We start from the raw sequence: 21,867 nt of genomic DNA, 5'->3' as shown, positions 1-21,867 counted from the left end.
GCTGAATGTCACTGAAATGTGTAATGACATTTTAAAACCTTGGAGTGACTTCCATTTCCATTTAACCAGGCGGCAAGCATCCCGTTTTTAAAATGAAGCCAATAAGGAAGTGCAGAATTCCCTGCAGTTCTCATCAATGTCACTATTTCCCCCCTGTTGGCTGCAGAACAATTGATTACAATGGGCTTTTGACCGGACTTGACACTTGATGTTATTACGTTAGTAATCATTGTCATACTAGTTTAAAGTCTTCTTTCAATTATTATGATAAGTGTTTTTGTAAATTTTGGTCCCAATAATGTTTAAATTGATGATAAAGTAGGGTATGCTTCTAGGGCTTCTACTGGCTCTACTGAGTGAAGACCCACCCTCGCTGCCCTTCCAGCCAATAGCATTTGTTTCCGGTTGCTTTTCGGGGTCCGGAAACTCCAAGATGGTGGATTTGAATTAGCTGAAAAAAGTGGCTTCAAAACGGGTCTGTAGAAACCAATGGGTCACATGACGGCTCCCTTCGTCCATATTTCTTTACAGTCTATGATTTGAACTCGCTGTGATTGAATCCTGGCATGAAGAGACTTTTGTGTCACATTCATTCTCTTATATTTATAATTATTAGTCTTGGGGGTACCGAGCACTATGCCGATCCCTGTTGTCATATTGCTTGGGAGGCCCAGTCTGTGACGTTAACCCAGTTAGACCGGGAAATAATCTGTGTTATTTTTAGATTTCTTTGGCTATTCAAAAATAGCAGATCAGAGCTTGTAGATCTGCGATTTTTGAAAAAAAATGAATCTGCTATTCAAAAATAGCAGATCTACAAGCTTGTAGATCTACTATTTTTGAAAGAAAAATTTAATGTTTTTGCAAATCTTTTGAAAATAAATACTTTTTTAAAGCAATTTTTTTTTTAACTCAAATCTTTGCTTCTGGGGGTTCTACAAATGTCTTCTAAATCCTACAGTTTTTTTGAAAAACGTATGTTTCTATATCAGTGGTTCTCAAACTTTTTCATGTCAAGGACGTTTCATGTATTTGGCCACGGACCCCCATCTCAAAATATTTTGTAATGGGGACCCCCAGAAGCAAGGATTTGAGTAAAACATTTTCCCTTTAAAAAAAATATATTCAAGATTTGCACAAATTTTCACGATTAGAAAAAATTTATAAATAATTTGCTGATCTAAAAGCTCATAGCGCAGCACTCAGTGCCGCGCTATGAGTTTGTATACATATCTGCTATTTTTGAATAGCCAAGGAAATTTTAAAATGACACACAGATGCGTCCCCTACCATGAATCTAACATGAATGGTAAATTTTGAGGTTACCCATATGGTCAATCGGGCATAGATTATAAACTCCTAAAAAAAAGAATTTCAGAAATGTTATGTCGGTCACTTATTTCTCCCCTTCAATAATAATTGGTATTATTGAAGGTGAGAAATAATCGGCAGAAATGTTTCCTGACCTTTTTTGAGGAGTTAAGCTACACAGTGGAGAAGATGCGTATAAGGTCTAAGGGAGATAACGGTGCTGGAGTAGCTACATCTGTCGATTTCATTTGGTACAACAATATTGAGCCTACAGGGAAGTTATTTTTCTATGTGTGCTATTTATTCCATTTTGGGATCAAGTTGGCTTGACACAGAGTGGCAATGCAGAAATTACGCTGGATTTGAACCCACGACCTCTACATGTCTCTCTCTCTCTCGATGACATTGAATGGAGAATGTTCTCGTTGAGTCCAATGTTCAGTTTTGATCACTGAAGATGAAATAGGATTTATGTAGAAGCTAAAATAGTACCGCGCTTGTAGATCTGCTTTTTTCACTATTTTTTTTTATAATAAAAAGGAACCGGTTTTGGACACATAGGGTTTACTACCTGTGGAAATGTGCGCGGTTCAAAGCATTGAAAGTGTCCATGTTCCAATCAATCATAAATGATTAACGAGACAAAATGCTCATCGCCCCGACGAGTGCCGATGGATGGTTGCCTGGCAACACAGAGCACAGGCAGGTTTGTGTGGTCAAAAATAGCCCGCCCTCCCCTACCCAGGAGTCTGCATTCCCTGAGCCACCAGTGTTTATGCACACGCACAATCGCACACACAGGTTTTTATTACTATACTTTTTAGGACCGCATTGACAATAGCCTGAAAGTAGCCCAAAAAATAGCAGATCTACAAGCTCGTTGTGAGCTTGTAAATCGGCTGTTTTCTGGTGTGTGACATCGGCACACAGCCAAGTATAAAATGGGGAAAACAAGGGTCTTCACTCAGTCGTACCAGTAGAAGCCCTAGAGCAAACCCTACTATATACATTTTAGATCTTGGAGATCAAGGGTTGAAGTTGTTAAACAGATTTTTAAGTTGCGTTAACCCATTAAATCCGGGAACGCATCTGTGTCATTTTAAGATTTCTTTGGCTATTAAAAAATAGCAGATACACAAGCTCATAGTGCGGCACCGATTGCAGCGCTATGAGCTTGTAGATCTGCTATTTTTGAAAAATCGTGAAAATGTTTGCAAATCTTTGATTTATACTATTTTAAAGCGAACATTTGTAACTCAAATCTTTGCTTCTGGGGGGTCCCTGAAACAGCAAATCCATATCATTTTGGGGGTCCTTGGCATGGAAAGGTTTGAGAACCACTGATTAATCATTATAGTCTGTTTTTTTTAAACTTAGGATTTAGAAGACATTTGTAGAATCCCCCAGAAGCAAAGATTTGAGTTACAAATGTTCGCTTGAAAAAAAAAGTTTTGCACCAATTTTCACGATTTTTCAAAAATAGCAGATCTACAAGCTCATAGCGCTATGTATGAGCTTGCATATCTGCTATTTTTTAACAGCCAAATCAATCTAAAATGGCAAAGACGCGTTCTCGGTCTTATAGGGCTAACACATTTTAATGGGGACCCCCTCAAGGACCCCACTTTGAGAACCACTGTTCTAATGCATTCATTGTAAAGTAGCATTAAACCAAGTGTAAGCTCCTGGGTGCTGGAGAAAGCCTGGTGGTGTCATCATGCAGAGAGAGAGGGGGGGAGGGGAGTGTGGCTTTGTTTTAGATATCACAGGAGAAGAGGAGACGGTAGTCATGGCAACCTAGGTGTGCTGATGATGTGCTGCTTAGGTAGCAGGGCTGCGGAGGTTGCCGTGGTTACCAACATGGGCACCGCGGAACGCAGAGGAATGGACGAGCAACCGCACTGTGTTGTCTGTATGTTCATGTCTTGTGTGTGTGTGTGTGCGCAGTGGTGGAAGAAGTACTCAGATATTTTACTTAAGTAAAAGTAGCAATACCACAATATGAAAATACTCCGTTACAAGTAAAAGGCCTGTGTTCAAAATGTTACTTGAGTAAAAGTGCAAAAGTATTAGCATCAAATTATACTTAAAGTACCAAAAGTAAAAGTAATAAAATGTTTGAAAATAGCCGATCTACAAGCTCACAACGCGTCGCGTTGTGAGCTTGTAGATCGTCTATTTTCAAATAGCCTAGGTATAAAATAGGGCTAAAGTGGTTAATGTATGTTTTATAATGTAATCATATCTGCAAAGTAACTAGTAACTAAAGTTTTCAAATACTTGTAGTGGAGTAAAAGTAAAAGTATTGGACATGCTGTACTCCAGTAAAGTAAAAATACCTCAAAATTGTACAGTACTTAAGTAAATGTACTTTACACCACTGTGCGTGCGTGCGTGTGTGCCTGTCTATGTGCGTGCGTGTGTGCCTGTCTGTCTCTGAATCGGCTTCACTGGTGAAAGCAAGTGCGGACGTATAAGTTGCGTGTGATGTCATAGAATAGATGACTGACGTCATAGACTGTCACAGCGGGTACTGACATCACAGCGCTGACGTAGCCTGGAAACCAGACCAATCTGCCATTGCAACAAACGAAAATGCCCTCGGCAGATTTGGTCTGGCACCGCTCAGTTGTGATTGGATTTCACTCCCTCCGAAGTAGTGAGGGACCAATCAGGGACCATTATGCAAATATGGGGCGGGTTTATCACCAGAGGCATTTTTTTTTAAATTCGTGCTTGTTTAACTCTGACGGTGTAACTTGGGTCCTTGGGAGTTCCATTTGAACACTTAAGGAGTTAAATGAACAGTAAAGACCAGTGGTTCTCAATGTTGGGTGCAAATGGACCCTTACGGGTCTGTAACTCTGAGAGTGTACAAGTGGAACAATTTTCTTAGTCCCATTTAGTGCTATATACAAAGGGACACAGACGGACAGATGCAGAGATCTCCATATACAGGCATTAAAAGGACACAGACAGGGGCGCCTATGACCAAGTGGTTAAGGCGCGTACCACATAGGCTTTGATGACTGACGGCGTGTTCCGGGTTCGATTCCCGAGCCCGGCGGCACATTTGCTGCACGTCACTCCCCGACTCCCTCCCGTGTGCCCTGTCTCTCCACTGTCTCACCATCTGAATAAGGCGAAAAGCCCATTAACCCATTAAGACCGGGAACGCATCTGTGTAACCACTTTAACCATTATTTTATACTTTGGCTATTTACAAATAGCAGATATACAAGCTCATGGAGAGGCACCGAGTGCCGCGCTATGAGCTTGTATATCTGCTATTTTTGAAAAATCGTGTGAATTTTTTAAAGCGAATATTTTTATAACCCCCCCAGAAGCAAATATTTGCGGGGGTTATTATAACAAGTAAGACGCGCGAACGCGGGAAGCGAACGCAAAAAAAATAAAATAAATATGAAAAAAAAAAGATTAAAAAAAAAGTAACCAATAATTATTTTTTTTTAAAATACAAAAAAAATCTGCGTTAAAAGGAGCATCTTAGAAAAATACAAATTCACAAAAAAAAAACTTTGAATGTTTTTGAACAATTCAACAAAGTGTTTGAAGTGCCTGTTTCACCCACTTCCGGGGGGCGGAGCCAAAATCCGAGCCCGAAGTATTTGTTCGTAGACCCCCACTTAGGGGGGGTAGAAAAAGTTTCGGAGCGATTCGGGCACTCCCCATTGAAACCCCACTAACATGGGGTTTCAATGGGGAGTTTTTAGGAGCCTTCTCCGGGGCGTGGCTTCCGGGGGAAGGGGCGGGCTTAAACGCAACCTTGACAGGTGTGTTCAGTTTTCAAAGACCTTTCATTTGATGTATGGTACGTCTAAATTGGACATTTACTTATCTCAGAGGAGCTGCAGGCAGGCAGTGCACACAGAGACACAGAGAGGCAGTGCACACAGAGACACAGAGAGGCAGTGCACACAGAGACACAGAGATGACACAACCCGAGCACGGTTTCATAGTAAGCTCCACTTGCGCGGAGGCGCGCCTTCGGCGCGCCTCCTTCCGCTGCGTTCGCAAAAATGTGTCCCTGGAACAACATATTTTGAGATGGGGGTCCACGGCCAAATGCATATAATTGTGAGGGTCCTTGACATGAAAAAAGTTTGGGAACCACTAGAGTGTCATACGTTTTTTCAAATTTAGAAGAGATTTGTAGAATCTCCAGAAGCAAAGATTTGATTTAAAAATGATCGCTTTAAAAAATATATATTCAAAGATTTGCAAACATTTTCATGATTTAAAAAAAATTGCAGATCTACGAGCTCATAGCGCGGCACTCGCTATGAGCTTGTAGATCTGCCATTTTTTAATATCCAAAGAAATAAAAAAAATGATACACAGATGCGTTCCCGGTCTAAATCACACACACACACACACACACATATTCCTTACTTTTATGGCATATTTAATGTATTTAATGCCTACAATGTATAAATGGTTCACAAACTGCCGGAGACGAGCATCGCGTGCATGTGAGTGAGTGAGTGAGGTCTGTTGCTGGGTGACAATAAAGATGATGTCTGATTTAGCGTTGTGAACTAGCATCAAATCCGCTGGTGGGAACTCCGGGTTAAAGAGGAACAAAACCCTAGGCTAGTTTTATAGTTTTTTTTTTGTCACTTCAGGTTAAAAACTACAGCAGGGTAAAACATTGTACATTGGCATGCTGTTAATTATGGACACACCTGTGAAAATCTAACACACTCATTATTGATTTGTTTGGTGCAGCTGTGTTGTTTACTAGTCTGCCATGTTTTTAATCTGCTGTAGTTTTTAACCTGAACTGGAAAACAATACTACACAAAATCAGCCTGGGGTTTCATTTCATTCATCGGTGTTCGTGTAAGCACAGCAATGCACTTAGTAGTTTCAGGCTGTAGGTGGCACTTGTTAGTAAATCAAATGAAAGGGGGAAGCTGTGTGTAGTAAGGTCAATAGGTCAGCTGTCAGTTGGTCAATAGGAGGTGTAGTTGTGTAGATCCGGGGTTTTCAACTGATTGTCAACCACCATCCTGGCTAAGAGCCCCATTAATACTTGGTGCGCCGAGAATAGTCGACCTACAAGCTCACGTGAGCTTGTAGGTCGACCATTCTCGCCATGTGACGTTGAAGTATGATTTAGGCCTAAGAATCAACCTTGGGACCATTGTTGTGTTGGATGGGGATATGGGTTACAATTAGGGGTGTGCCGATATATCGTCCCGCGATATATGGCGATACGTTTTCGTGACGATATGTATCGTTTTGAGAAAAAAATATATCGTTTTCAAAAAAAGAAAAACATCTTTTTTTTTTTTTTTTTTTTTTTTTTTACAATAATAATAATCAGGCATGCAAACAGGCCTGAGGTGAAAAGGGTGACAACATGTTGGTTTTTTTTCGGGTCAGGTGTCACACTATTGCCCTATTTGGATTCAAAACGGCTATTGTAGCTGAAAAGCTACAAGTTCGCATATCTGAATAATGCAAAAACAGAATTATTTGTTTGCATTTGCTTTTCTTCCCCCCATATATTTTTCATAATAAAAAAAGTGCGTATCGTATCGAAATCGTATCGAAGTTGTGAGACAAATATCGTATCGTATCGTTTGGTGAAATTAGTGTATCGGCACACCCCTAGTTACAATGAGGGTCTTTATTGAGTTGCACATAGTCCGTCCCATTAGATTTAGATATTATAATTATACAGTGGTGGACAGGGACAAAGTCTCATGTCATTTTCTGGCACCAACCCTTGCCCTATACTTAGTCTTCAGGGACGCCAGTGTAGAAAAGCCACTCTCAGACATACGTACATACTTGCAAACGGTAAAAAACTAAAACAAAGCTCTGTGAATTGTGCCTTCACAACTCACCCAGAACTTCACAATGGACTGTGTTTCATACATGAGCCTCGTCACAGTGTGTAGATCTTAAAGCTCTAATATGTAATTGTTTTTTGTGTGAATAATGTTATTTTGACCAATCGTACGGTACAATATAACTTTTATAACAATTTAGTCTCCCTGCTCTTCTATTGAGACATTTAAATCCCGTGTCTAGGCTGGAACTTTTTTTAGTTCCTGTTTCTGGTTTGAAAGAAATTTTGACCTGAAGGTCGAAATTCAATAAAAAAAATGTCAACATTTAAAAAATGTCTGTTAACACATTAACTGCCAAGACCGTAGTCCTACGGGCCGTTAAATCCAACTGTTAAGCGCCGAGACCGTAGCCCTACGGGCTGCGGTCTTTTCGCGCATGCGCGGTCCGGGTGCACTTTCGGAATTTTTTTGATCCACTTCCGTTTCCGGTTTGATGACAGGAAATAGAATTATTTGGGATCCGGTTTTCACGATCACGCCCGCTCCCATTCTACAGACGAAACTGAAACTCAATTCTCTTCCTGTAGTTTTTTCTCCTCGCATTTCACTGTTTAACGTAATCCGCTCTAACTCAAACATGGATGCCCCGTTTGACACGTGGTTTTCACTGGGAGATACAGGGAGATCTCGCGGATGTAAACAGACAGTGTAGCGCTCAATCTTAAGGATTTTAACAAGATCTATGGCGACATGAAAAAAACAAAAAAACAACAAAAACACCTTGGCACTGGTGAGTACATTATGAGATTAGCCCTTGGCAGTGGATGTGTTAACCCTAAAATGACCACATAATGATAAACAATGTTGTATTTAACATACCAACAGCTGTGCTCGAAGTTTCCCCAAAAGAAGTAACGTAAAGGAGAATTTTTTTCCTACATTAATGAATGCATGGTCAGGGACCACATGCCGTACCTTCACAGACCACCAGTTGAAAACCCCTAGTAGTGTAGATGGATGCAGTTGTGTGTGTGTGTGTGTGTGTGTGTGTGTGTGTGTGTGTGTTGTTTTAATGGTGAGGTATCATCTAATCTTCTTCAGCAGCAGAAGTTGGTCTAATGGCAGGTATGACACACGCACGCACGCACACACGCACGCACACACACACACACACACACACACTCACACACACACTTATGTATTCCTATACTTGTGAGGACCTCAAAACCTTAGGACGGCATTGGAAAATAGCCGGAGAATAGCCGATACACAAGCTCACAACGCGTTGCGACTTATTGAAAGCCATTTTCGGTATGTGACACAGGCGCCCAACTTAGTATAAGTTGGGGTCCCGACCCACAGGTTGAGAACCATTGCCTTAGGGCACTGTTTCCCAAACAGTGGGTCGGGACCCATGTGTGGGTCGCGGACCAATCTTTATGGGTCGCAAGTAAATACCTTTTTTTTTTTTTTTTTATGATGATTATTTCAAAAGGATTTTCTTTTTCATAAGTAATAAATAATAATAATAATCCATTAATTAGAGGGAAAAAAATACTTTTAAGAAGAAGAAGTAGTGAGAATAGCAGATCTACAAGCTCAAAATACATCACATCGTGAGGTATTGTGAGCTGCTATTTTCACTAGTTTGGATCCTGGGGGTTCACATTTCTCTATTACGTCTCGAGTTAAAATGTTTGAGAACCGCTGCCTAAGGGCCATTTGGCCCTCAAAAGTATAGTCTCTCTCTCACACACACACACACACACGTGCGCACACACAGTGGGTGTCGGTACAGGCTGCGGTATGGCTGCTGTGTGTATGTACACTATGTGTGTTGCATGGCATAGCGTGTACTTCTTCCATGATGTACTGTTGTTGTACACAGCTGTGTGTGTGTGTGGGTTGTACTGTAGTAGTGTGTAGTATTGTGGTTGTACCATCTGCTTCAATGACACTGTCTGCTTATCCACTCTACACACTTATAGGGGGTTCATTGATGATTTGTATGTTATTTGTGTTCAATGTATTTTGTTTATTAAAGAAGTGGAGAGACGTGGAGACCCCTGTTACTGAACAAACACTCTATCACAATATATATATTTGTTTATTTTGTAAATAAACTGAAAATAATTATCACTTACACAAATAGGTGAACCTTTGGTGAAAAAAAGACCCCTGGGGGACTGACTCCAACTAAGTATATAGTGTTTAAGTTATTAATTGACATTGATAAATGCTATTGGAAAGCATGGTGATGGATTGGCCCCATACATTGCTTGCAGTGTATACAGTAGGTGTGGATGATATAAATTCATGCACAATAATACCAGTATGTTGTAAACACATAATACAATAAAATCAATATAAAAAACGTTCTTTTGGAATTATACAATATTAATGGAAGGTAGTGGTTCTCAAAGGTTTTAATTTGAATGACCCCCCCATATGTACAAATGGAACCATTTGTACACCCGACCGTTCTTTGGGTCCGATGCTGATCACGATTTTGGAGACCACTAGAGTCTAGACCACCAATAATTATTTATATATTTAAAGCCAATAACCGACTTAATCTTGCTCATATAGGTTAATAGAATAACCGAGATAATATGTATACGTTTTCTTATACTGTACATCAATCGATACAAAAACAATATAATACGATTTTTTTTAAATCAACTAAATTGATTAGTCTAATTATCCACTTAAAGGAGGAGTTCACCCAAAAAATGACTTATTTTATATCAATTGCACGCCCCATGAAGCCTTGAATTCATGGATTTATTTTTGTTTTTGTCCCATTCCTAAGCCAACAATTTGATGACCGTTTGTATTTCCGGTAGGAGACACAAAGAGTCTACTTTGTGTCTCCTACCGGATACATTAGTCGTTCGTAGACGGGAATCAAATTATTAGCTTAGGAATGCAACAAAAACAAAAACAAATCCATGAATTCAAGGCTTCATGGGGTGTGCAATTGATAGAAAATAAGTAATTTTTTGGGTGAACTCCTCCTTTAATCTTGTATTGTACTTCATTGTACAATGGACAATTGTGGTGTACGAAGAAAACAAATTTATATGTGTATATGTACATGTATATGTGTGTGTGTGTGTGTGTGTGTGTGTGTGTGTGTGTGTGTATGATGTCATTCATTAATCATAATTGAAATCATCTCGCCCGGCCCTAATATGGAGACATCATGAGGCAAATGTCGACACGGGGCTATAAATGCTGTGAAAACAGTTCTGAGCCATATGGCCCGGGCTCTAGTTGAGAGCACAGTTTAGTTGGCTGTCATGTGCCACGGTGCAGAGAGGACCTCCACATGTCTTTGAGGTCCCTACAGTGTGTTGCTGATTAATTGGCTTGCATCTTGTGACACAGAGAGACACATGGATTAAAGTTCTCAGTCGCAACGACTGATTTCAGTCATTTGGCTTCCATAGAAGTCAGCATGTCTTCTATGGAAGCATGTTGCACAGCGAAAATAGCCTATTTTCAGTTATTGTTTTAAGATTAGAGCATTTAAAGCGGTCGAAACTAGCTCAGAGGCATCTTCCATAAAACCCTAACGGTCTCGGCTGTTTCATATAAAAGCAAAGCCTCAATCTCCATTTGGTACCAGTTGTACACTCTCAGAGTTACGGACCTGTAAGGTCCCCCCCCCAAATCCCAGAGGGTCCTTGGACCTCACTTTGAGAACCACTACAATTATGTATGCAATACTATACGTTTCATTGAATTTGTGTTTATCAAAAAATATAATGAAGGCCAAAATGATATAAGAATATAATATAGGAATCATTAAACTTAAGGGAACCTTTAGAATGGTTACAATCCTAAATGATCCCTACCCTAAATACATCTGCAGTCATGTTCTTATTCTAATTCATTTATTTATCTTTTACTTTTTTGACATCGGTTACGGCATTTATGCAGCCGAATATCACAGAACCACTTTAAATCTGGCATCTCTATGTTGGACACGTCAATATAGGCAGACATTTTCAAACGTTTTAAGCAATGTTCCTTAATTAGTTTACTTGTCTATTGTTTAATTAAAGTTAAATGTTATTTTCATATGCTGAGGTTGAATATATGCTTTTATAAATGTGTTTGCTCACAATATTCCCAAACAGAAATCTAATGGATTTAAATTATTATTTGTATTTTGTCTTTACAAAATATGGTTCAAAACATGGGTAATCGGTGACATGGGACCCACACATCTGACATGAGTCGGACTCTGCACATAATAAGCAACTGGATTTGGTTTGGATTGTGAACAAAGCGCGTGTGTGTGTGTGTGTGTGTGTGTGTGTGTGTGTGTGTGTCCACTGCAGGCATGTCTGAGTCGGAGCAGTCGTTGAAGGGGACGTCACAGATTAAGATCCTCCCTCCTGAAGACATTGAAGGCATGCGAGTGGTGTGCACGGTAGGACTCATGGACTCAAGTTCTAAGTCGTCACGACAGCATGTCGCACACCGAAAATAGCTGATCTACATTATTTTAAGTAAAGATTTGAAGTGGTCAAACTAGCAATAGAATATGTTCAGAAGCTTTTCCCATAAACTCTAATCTCAGATAAAAAAAAGTTTGGAAACGTTATTTCAGTCGATTATTTCTCCCCTTCAATAATACCAATTGGTATTGTATTTTATGGAGTTGGAAAGCCTGATTAGTCACGTTTACAACGAGGTACAACTTGTAAGGATCGTGGAATGAGCAACACAGCTAACCGTGTGGATGGCGCCCACCAAAAAAATTGCCAAAATCCCCAATATTCTTCTGTTGGTTTTCCCTCTCGTTTTGAGCTTCAATTGCTCTTTCACAAATCGCAGCCTGACATAATGTTGTGAGATTGTATTTTGCTTCATTACACGGCTTGGTTTGAATGCTTGATTCTGATTGGTCAATCACTGAATTCAGCTGTCTGCTTTTCAATAACAGACCACTGTCTAATGAAAGACTCGGAGCACCTGGGTCATATCTGCACTGCTTGATATTGTGCCGTATCCAACATGGCAGCCATGTAAACAAACACAATGTTTTTGAAAACATTTGATGGAAGAAATATGCAGTAACCGAAAATGTATTCTATCTTATCAACGCTTCCTGTTGTTTTCCGAGGGGACCGAGTTGCACTGAACGCACCTGGCATAAATTAATGGACTACTTTCATTACCATAAGCAATGAAATCCTTTTAAAATCAATCAAAGTAAGTAAGCAGGAATATCAATGCAGGTCGAGGTGCAAGCTTGTACAGCTGCTACGTTAGAACATTTTTGAAAAATCCTGAAACTGGGAGAACTACTGATTTAGAAGGCAAAGAGGAAAAGACAAGCTGATCAAAAGCTCACAACACGCTGTGATGCGTATTGGTGTGTAAGCTTTCCACAGATCACATTTACATTAAATACAATGAAGAATATACTGTACAACATAAACACAATACCAACACAAGTCTGAGGTCATGTAGCCTGTAGGACATTTACACACACATGCACACACGCATACCGGCCTGCACTTTAAAAGTATGAGTAGTAATAGTGTGACATTGATCACAGTGTCTTGTGCAGAATGTCAAATAACACAATATGCATGTGAATGGATCTACACTCATGTGTGTAAGACTGCCATCTAGTGGCCACATTGAACCCCACAGATTTAAAAGTGCAGAAAGAGTATATCTCCATATTTCTCTATAAACACTATTTTTATTTCAGTGTCTGTCCTCAACACTCACGCCAAAATGATTCAGGCTCCGTAAATGTGTTTATTTTATACTAAAAGCAAATACAGTTTCTGACGACGCCGTTGCTTTCCAAAATATCCTCGGCACTAGGGCCCTGTGGCATTTGTTTCGGAGCGGTATATTTTGTTCTGAAGTTTAGTATTTGCAATTCTAACAGACAGAATCAGAATCAACTTTATTGTCACATCACAGGTTTACAGCTGTAAAGAAGAGGTTGAAGTTAGTTTTTGTGCAAGCTTCATCGTTTTTGCTGTTTTCAGAAAGAAAAGAAGAGTCAGACAGTCTTATGAAACATGTCAAGGAGACAGACAACGGAGCTACTTTTTCATACTTATGACAGTGTCACACAAATATAGCCCCTCTACAAGCTTACAAAGGAGCTTCTAGTGAGCTTCAAGATCGGCTACTTCTGAAAAAAAAAAATTGTGTGTGTGGGTTTTTATAAATATTGAACCAATGAAAAGGATTAACAAGAGCAAGTGACTAAATAATAACTACATTGGAACACAGGTTATTTGTTTCCCCATTTCCTGAAAAGTAACGGTTTTGGACGTACAAGGTTTCCATCTGACAGTGACGACGATACACAACGTATACAGTATATCTATTAGCTGTGTTACTTGTGTTTTAAATGTGTCGTGGTTTAACTGTTGTTTTATTTGCAGTTGGCTCGAGAGGTGCTGGACATCGCAGCGTTGATGGTGAAGCCTGGTGTAACCACTGAGGAGATTGACCATGCTGTGCATCTGGTACACACACAGACACACACACACACACACACACACACACACACACACACACACACACACACACACACACACACACACACACACACACACACACACACACACACACACACAAAAAAGTACAAGCATTTAGTAAAAGTACAATATTTGCCTCTGAGATGTAGTGGAGTAGAAGTAATAGTACTGACAATTTTAAACACTCCAGTAAAGTAAAAAATACCTCAAAATTGTACTTAAGTACATTACTTGAGTAAAGTTACTTTACACCACTGCGCACACACACGGCGAGAATGTACTTGTTTAAACTTCTAATCTGTGGTCGATTTAGCACGTCACCCATTTTCAACCGTATCTTCATATAACTGGTCCTCACTAATGCTCTTTTTTTTTTCTTAAATGTTGATCCCACGATTTTGCAACCCCATTTTTTTCACCCAGTGCCAATTGTGATCCTGGCACTTGGTGTCTCATTGGTGGGCTATGACATCATCGATGAGGATTACAAGCTTATAGAAACTACAGCATTTCTCATCCTGGAATGTTTGCACGCTGAAATAGAAGCCAGTGTTCTTGCATTAATTTAAAAAAATAATTATTAAGTTTGGCTTTTCTTTATTTCAATGACCATAACTGCCTACCGATGTCACTGTGTGTGTCCATGTCTTGGTCATTGACTGCCATGGATGAGTTAACTCGTCGAATTCTGCCAGTGCTCACACTGCCAACGACGAGTTTTTGAAAAAACAAAACAAAACAAAAAGAGTTTTTCTTTGTTTTTTCACACAGAACCAGGAGATAACGTGATCCAAAGATTTACTGCTCCATTCACTTCCTGGTTAACTTATTACTTAAAAATCCTGTATCTCGGCTCCTGTGTTTTAATATGCATTTTTAACGAAACATTCTATTTTTAACAGCGTATAACAAGCGAACGGAAGGTCGCGATTACTTTTTTTTTTCTTTTTCGGAGGCACAGTGAAACCCTCCGTGATTAGCAACCATCAGGGGATCGATCATACTGGAGATAAATATTCTGTGACTAGTTGAAAAGGTTAGAAAATCGCTGGCAGTCTGGACCTTATTTAGTTGTACTGTATATACTCTGGCAGTTAAAGAGTTAACCTGTGTGTGCGCGTGCGTGTGCTTTCAGGCGTGCACCGCGAGGAAGTGTTACCCGTCTCCTCTCAACTACTACAACTTCCCCAAGTCGTGTTGTACGTCAGTCAACGAGGTGATCTGCCACGGCATCCCTGACCGGAGACCCTTACAAGATGGAGACATCCTCAACGGTAACCCTTTACACCCTCTAAACCACATTAATAACCAAGGGCGGGGTGATTTTACTGCTCTGTTCACTGTCTTTGCCTTAGTGATTTTTGTCTGCACCACTGGGTAAGATCAAGCAGGAATTCTGGACGTTAGTTTCCTGAACTAAAGACCACCTGTTGTGTTGTTAGCCATTAACCGGGAACACATCGGTGTCATTTTAAGATTTCTTTGGACATTCAAAAATGGCAGATATACAAGCTCATAGCGTGGCACCGAGTGCCGTGCCATGAACTTATAGATCTGCTTTTTTTCTTATTTTTTTTTGCAAATCTTTGATTATAGATTTTTTTAAGTGATTTTTAACTCATGTTACAACATCTGGGGGGTCCCTGGAACAAAATATTTTCAGATGGGGGTCCACGGCCAAATACGTATCATTTTGGGTGGTCCTCGACATGAAAAAAGTCTGAGAACCAGTGATATTATAGCAACAAAAAAAAGTTTTTTTTTAACTGTTAGGATTTAGAAGACATTTGTGGAATCCCCCAGAAGCAAAAGATTTGAGTTACAAATGTTCACTTAAAAATATATATATTCAAAGATTTGCACAATTATTTTACGATTTTCCCCAAAAATAGCAGACAATGTAGCACTGTTGTCTTCTTCTGTTGTAAATAAGAGAGTACACATTTAGGTAGTTGTTACTTAGTAATTAGCAGTAGAGGTGAAATGCTTATACAGTACAAACTGTGGCAGGTGTCAATAAGACCTAAATGGTCTTGATGGCCTACAACATGATTAGATATTCTTTATTCCACAAACATGATTAGACCTAAAAGTACTGTCAGCATTTGTCAGTAAGTATCAGCAACATATTTTGTTAAAGGGCCTCTCCATCGTTAAGTCCTGGGACGATTTTTTGGCCCAGTACGTCCCTGTTAACACATTAGTAACATCCTCAACGGTAACACTCAAGATCTACAAGATCTGCACCCGGCTTTTGGCTGCCGTGTTAAGTGGTCAGATGGGTGGGCCGTGAATACTTTCAAGATGCTCAAGTGGGCCCTGATCCAGTAAAGGTTGAGCACCACCGATTTCAAGTACAAAGTTATTGGCTTCATGGAAAAGCAAGACTGTCATCTTTGCTACAGTGCATGAATCTCAATTTCAACTTCATTTCAACAGTGTTTGCGTTCAAAATGAATGGAACAAAGTTTAGTTTTTTTCCTAAAGGAGGATGTTTTTGCCAGAAGCACTTAGAAAAAAGTTTTTCAGCATGATGAATGGTCGTAACCAGCGTGTCACAAATGGACTCTACAGGAGCTGGGCCAATTTTAGTCCCTTCATGAATATTAGTGGGCCGCTGATGGTGTTGTGGTGACCACTCCCCTCAGAGCCACTGATAGAGGACTTGTCACAGACCCAGCGGCGCAGTGACAAGACAAATGGTTTCATTAGCGTTTACTGTGGGAGGGGGGGGGTTCTCTAGGCACTTCCTGCAATGTCAGAATGTTTTGCTGAAGTGTTTGTCCATCAGTATTTTGACTGGTAATGTAATAGGAAGTAGGCGTTCGGGGCGGTGCAGTGGTAAAGTAGCTGCCCACCACCACGTAGGCTGGCGGTTTGAAACCGCTACGGTGCTTCCGGCTTTGTTGAGCGTCTATATAGGAACACAATCGGCCCAATTCGGGGCAGATTGAATAAGTAGATTTTTTTGGCGTTAAAAAAAAAAAGGTTCCCGGAAGTCAATCGTAGCCAATCAGAATTATTACATTTATTTTCACCCGAGAAAACCCCGCCTTTGACAGCGTCACCAGACCCTGCATGCGAGGCTATCGATTCAGGGGCTGGAGCCAGGCTACCGATTTGTGTGAGTTTGGCACAAAATCTGTAGGTGTAGTAACAAAACGTGTTCTGAAGAAAACTAAAAATGTCTGACAATCATGTCGGGCAGAAATAAGCGGAGCCTATATGGGGAGTGATCAAAGGAATCCAGGGATTTGTATGCAAGTTATAGGCCAAAACGTGAATAAGCCCCTTATGGCACCACCTTGAGGCCGATTTTAAACATTTGGTGTGGAAGTTATTCCATGGCCCACTGGGAGTGCGAGTGCAAAGTTTCACGCCGGTCCAGTGGTTGCCGGGATTAGCTGCTCGCACGGCCAGATGAACATACACCAGCAAAAACATAATCTCTGCCTCCTAGCCGTGAAGGCCTGGCGGAGATAAATGAAAAAACTAAGGGTTACTTCCGTAACCCCGGTTTTGTAAATTGCGAACGAGGTGTTCACATATGGGAAACAGCGCCCTCTGGCGATGTACAGAAGCTTCACATTCACTCCCTCAGGGCCAAACCCTTTTTGAAGATGGGTCTTCCGTCGCTTTCCAGTAGCCCTCTTACCCGAGGGCACAAAAGGAGACCGGAACGCGGAAGTCATTCTCTTGATACACCAGCTTCCTTCTGCCTACGGTGAAGCAAAAAGAAGGGTGTTTTTGTGAACACCTCGTTCGCAATTTACAAAACCGGGGTTACGGAAGTAACCCTTAGTTTTGCTACAATGCTCTCTCGGTGTTCACATATGGGAGATATAAACCCCCGGAATGTATCTACAAATCGAGATACCACAATACCTGCCCCAGTACCGGGCGCCAGGGGCGTGGCCCTCAGCACCCAGGCGCCATCAGACCCACCGGGTCTGAGGCAAGGATCAGGAAAGTAGGGCCCTGACACACCATTGTCAGCCCTAAGAACTAAAAGACAGGCACAGCCTGTCCATCTTCGTGGAGGGCCCTGACAGACCGAAGTCCGCCTTACTGACCTAAGGCCCGGACGTCGGCCTATGACATACTAGGCACAAGGGCATGAACAGATCCTACATCCGTTCTATGCCCCTACCCACCTTCAGGTGGAAGCCACACCCCGGACTGCGAGCGCCAAGGAAGACGCCGCCACGTCCAGGCTAGAAAAACAGCGAAAGTCAAGGAGACTACCAACTCGCTGTCATGTAGACGTCCTGAAAAACCCCCTCTGCAGAGGGCCCAGGACGTCAACACCCCCTAGGAGGCACAAGGGCATGAACCGACCTTACGTCTGTTCCATGCATCTACCCCAGTGTATATCAACCCTGGCAAACGTCCCAATTTTGGGCCGGGGCTACTGCTGAGGTGTGCCGCGACGTTTGAAGGAGGTTTGAAAAAAAAAAAGTTTTTTTTTTTTTTTTTTTTTTTTCAACAATAATAATAATCAGGCATGCAAACAGCCCCGAGGTGAAAAGGGTGACAACATGCTGGGTCAGGTGTCACACTATTGCCCTATTTGGATTCAAAACGGCTAGTGGAAGCTGAAAAGCCACAAGTTTGCATGTCTGAATAATGCAAAAACAGAAATATTTGTTTGCATTTGGTTTTTTTCTCCCCCATATATTTTCATGATAAAAAAGTGAGAATCGTATCGAAATCGTATCGAAGTTGTGTGCCCAATATCGTATCGTATCGTTTCGTGAAATGTGAAAATCGGCACACCCCTAGTGTGTGTATAGATATATATTATATATATATACGGTAGTATATATATAATTATATATACCGTATATCTAGGTGTGCCCTGGGATTTTTTGGCTATGCCAGGTGTGCCTTGGCACAAAAAAGGTTGATAGACACTGATCTACCCCACCGTCAGGTGGAAACCACGCCCAGGACTGCCTGCGCCATGGAGGGCGCTGCCACGTCCAGGCCAAAGAGAGCAGCGAAAGTCGAGGTAGACGACTAACTTGCTGCGGTGTAGGCGTCCTGAAAAACACACCTCTGCAGAGGGCCCAGGACGTCGACACACCCCTAGTAGAGTGCGCTCTCAGGCCGTCAGGCACTGGGGCTCCGCTACTAGTGTACGCCAGGCGAATAGTATCCAAAATCCACCGGGAAGGCGTTGACTAAGCCACCGCCTTCCCCGTGACCCGGGCCCCAGAGAAACGAACAACCGGCTGGGTCGGTTCTGGGCCACAGTCCTTCGGACATACACCCCCAGGGCCTTCACTGGCCAGAGACAGTGCAGCCTCTGATCCACCTCCGGGCAACCGGAGGCAGGTGAAAAGCCACCACCTCAGTAGGCTTTAACCACTGCTAGGTAGTCTTGGGGACAAACGCCGGGTTGGGTTTGAAGACAACCCTACCGTCACCTCCAGCGAACCTCATGCACTCTGGAGTCACGAGAGGGCACGAATATCGCTCACCCGTTCCGCTGTCAACAGCGCAACCAGGAGTACCGTCTTGAACGTGAGGAACTTTGGTTCCTCCGTCTCCAACGGCTCAAAAGGAGGACGAGAGAGTGAGTCGAGCACCAGGACCAAGTCCCAACGCGGCGAACAGGGACCTTGAGACAGGATGTGCACGCAGCGCACTTCATGAACTGGCCCACAAGGGGCTGTTTTACGCGGTTTTCCCCTCGAAGCCAACCGTGGCTCACTGAGATAGCCGCCAGGTACCCTTCGATTGTGGAGAAAACGTTTCCCAGATCATACCTGTCCTGTAGGAAGATCAGGACGTCTGCTACCAAAACCTGGAGCGGAACCATGCACAGCCGGGGACCGTCCCAGATACCATTCCTCGCACACGCCCTACTTTGTCCCGTAGAGAGACCTAGTGGAGTGTGCCCTAGCGGCCTAAATAGTATCCGCTAGTAGTGGAAAAAACAGTCATTTCAGCGAACGAACGACTTTGTCCACGTTCACGGCAATGAATAGTTCAATTGACTCGTTCACGTTTTCGTTCAGCAGCTCCACTCTCTAGTGTGAAAACGCCCTCGTGGGAGCGTCTTTGTCTTCTACGTCGCACGTACAGCCCAACCTCCCGTCCTATACGCGGGGGGAGGGGATGGGGGCATGCACTATAGTGTGAACGTAACCGTCCCAGAAAAAGAACAAACTCGTTCACATTCACGGCAAGGAACTAGTTAATTTGAGCGAGTCGAACCTGAACGATACCCCACTGGTAGCCACCATTCTAGGTGGAAAACCAGTCGCAGTCAAGTTTTCCCTCCACGGGCCAGACCCACAATTCTATTTCCGCGGGTCTGGGATGAAAGGTTTCGCCCTTCGCCTGCTGTCGCAGATCCCTGCGTAGCGGGAGGGGCCAAGGTTGCTTTTAGAGGAGGGGGGCTATCCCCGACCTCCGGGAGCCCCGTACCGGAGCCACCAGCAACGCCACCAAGCCTTGGAGTCTGATCCGTTCCGGAGTGGGGTGGATCAGTTCCAGCGGAGGGCACGCATAAGGCAGCCCCCACGACCATTCGTGCGCCGGGGCGTCCAGGTCCAGCGGAGCCCGCTCTCTCATTGAGAGGAACAGCGAGCAATCTGCGTTCTCCTCCGCGGCAACTAGGTCCAGATCTGGTCCGCGACCCCGGTGCGGAAACCAATCTGAATAAAAGTCTCGCCTCTGGACAGAGGATCGGTTCCCCTGTTCAGAAGGCCAAGTACATGAGAGGCGCTGATTGATTCCAAGTGTGCGTCGCACCACAAAATCAAACCTCCGTGCCAGACTGTTCAAGGTAGGAGATCTCGGACCTCCTTGCTTGTTGGTACAGGCCATGGTCGTGGTATTGTCCGTCCTGACCTGAACTTGACGTCCACTGATGTGGGGCTCAAAGTGTTTTACCGCCAAAAGGACTGCCATCAACTCCAAGCAGTTAATGTATGCTGTCCTCATGCTGCGGTTCCACAGACCCATGGCCGTCCGGCCCCCGAAGGTGGTGACCCACCCTGTGAGGCTGTCATCGGTGGCGATCATCATTCTTGAGATGATCCTCCCTACCGGGACGCCCTCCGACAGGAAAGAAGCTACTTTCCCTTGTTGGAGGGACTGCATGCATGCCGCGGACACTGTCACACGGCAAAAAACCTGAGGGAGCTCAACCAGAGAGACCGCATCCAGTGCGATACCTATAAGGTAGCGTGATGGGACTGGGTGAGCACACACTTCGTGCACTTCTCGAAGTTCAGTGTGAATCCCGGGGAGGTCAGGTGCGACACCACCAGTCTATGGTGATGACATGCATCCAGAACGCGAGTCCGCACTCAGCAACCAAATGTTCTATGTAGGTTGCGATGCGGACTCCCCTCTGTCTCAGAGGAGCTATCGCTTGAGTGCATTTCATGAACATCCTGGGACTCAAGACATTTCAAACGAGAGGACCAGGTACCTGTACACACGACCCTCGAACTCGAAGCGCAGGATTTACCTGTGCGGCGGGTAGATAGGGATGTGGAGAAGGGCGTCCTTGAGATCTAGTGAGCTCTTAGATCCAAGATAGGACGTAGCCCCCTCCCCTTTCTTCTTGACCAGGAAGTATCTCGAGTAGAAAACGAGCCGGCTTTCTCCTGGTGACACTGTCCTTACGGCGTTCTTGCGTAAAGGGAGGCAGTCTCCTCTCGCAACGTCACCGCCTCTTGACCACTAGCGTGTAACAACAGTGCTCTGTTGGCCATGGGTGGTCTGGTGGAAAAAGCAGTATGTACCGCCAAACAGTTCATTTCAGTGAACGAACGATTTAATTCACGTTCACGGCAATGATTTGTTCAAAAGATTCGTTCAAAGAATCGTTCAAACCGCCAAACAGTTCATTTCAGTGAACGAACGATTTAATTCACGTTCACGGCAATGATTTGTTCAAAAGATTCGTTCAAAGAATCGTTCAAACCGCCAAACAGTTCATTTCAGTGAACGAACGACTTAATTCACGTTCACGGCAATGACCAAAGATTCGTTCAAAGATTCGTTCAAGGATTCGTTCAAACCATTCGTTCAAATGATTTGTTCAAGTTCGGTAGTGCTTCCGGTCCCGGTGGGGCGTAAGGGGCTACTATGTGCATGCAAACGTGTGCACCTGATCCCACTAACATGACTGCACAATGCACAGTCGCAGGAGGAGTTAACCAGTCCACCTGTCGTGTGTGCGGTGTGCT

General features: G+C 42.9%; 1 protein-coding gene across 4 annotated transcripts in view; it reads left to right on the top strand.

Annotated features, from left to right (window-relative positions):
• Nucleotides 1-21,867, top strand: part of metap1 (methionyl aminopeptidase 1) — a 48,341-nt gene that overhangs the window by 11,828 nt on the left and 14,646 nt on the right. For 3 of the 4 annotated variants that reach the window (XR_013932094.1, XR_013932095.1, XM_080413782.1), the window contains exons 5-8: nt 8,235-8,258; nt 11,483-11,574; nt 13,562-13,645; nt 14,793-14,931. Coding sequence is in view for 2 of the 4 variants with exons in the window: in XM_080413782.1 (XP_080269908.1) it covers nt 8,235-8,258; nt 11,483-11,574; nt 13,562-13,645; nt 14,793-14,931 (339 nt within the window). In the remaining 2 variants the exon portion in view is untranslated. The remainder of the gene's footprint in view (nt 1-8,234; nt 8,259-11,482; nt 11,575-13,561; nt 13,646-14,792; nt 14,932-21,867) is intronic. The other variant, XM_080413783.1, reaches the window with a different exon arrangement.

The sequence above is a fragment of the Gymnoscopelus braueri genome, assembly GCF_963280865.1.
Source record: "Gymnoscopelus braueri genome assembly, chromosome: 19".
NCBI lineage: Eukaryota > Metazoa > Chordata > Actinopteri > Myctophiformes > Myctophidae > Gymnoscopelus > Gymnoscopelus braueri.
Note: the sequence above shows the minus strand (reverse complement) of the source record. Positions and strands in the feature narration are given on the sequence as shown.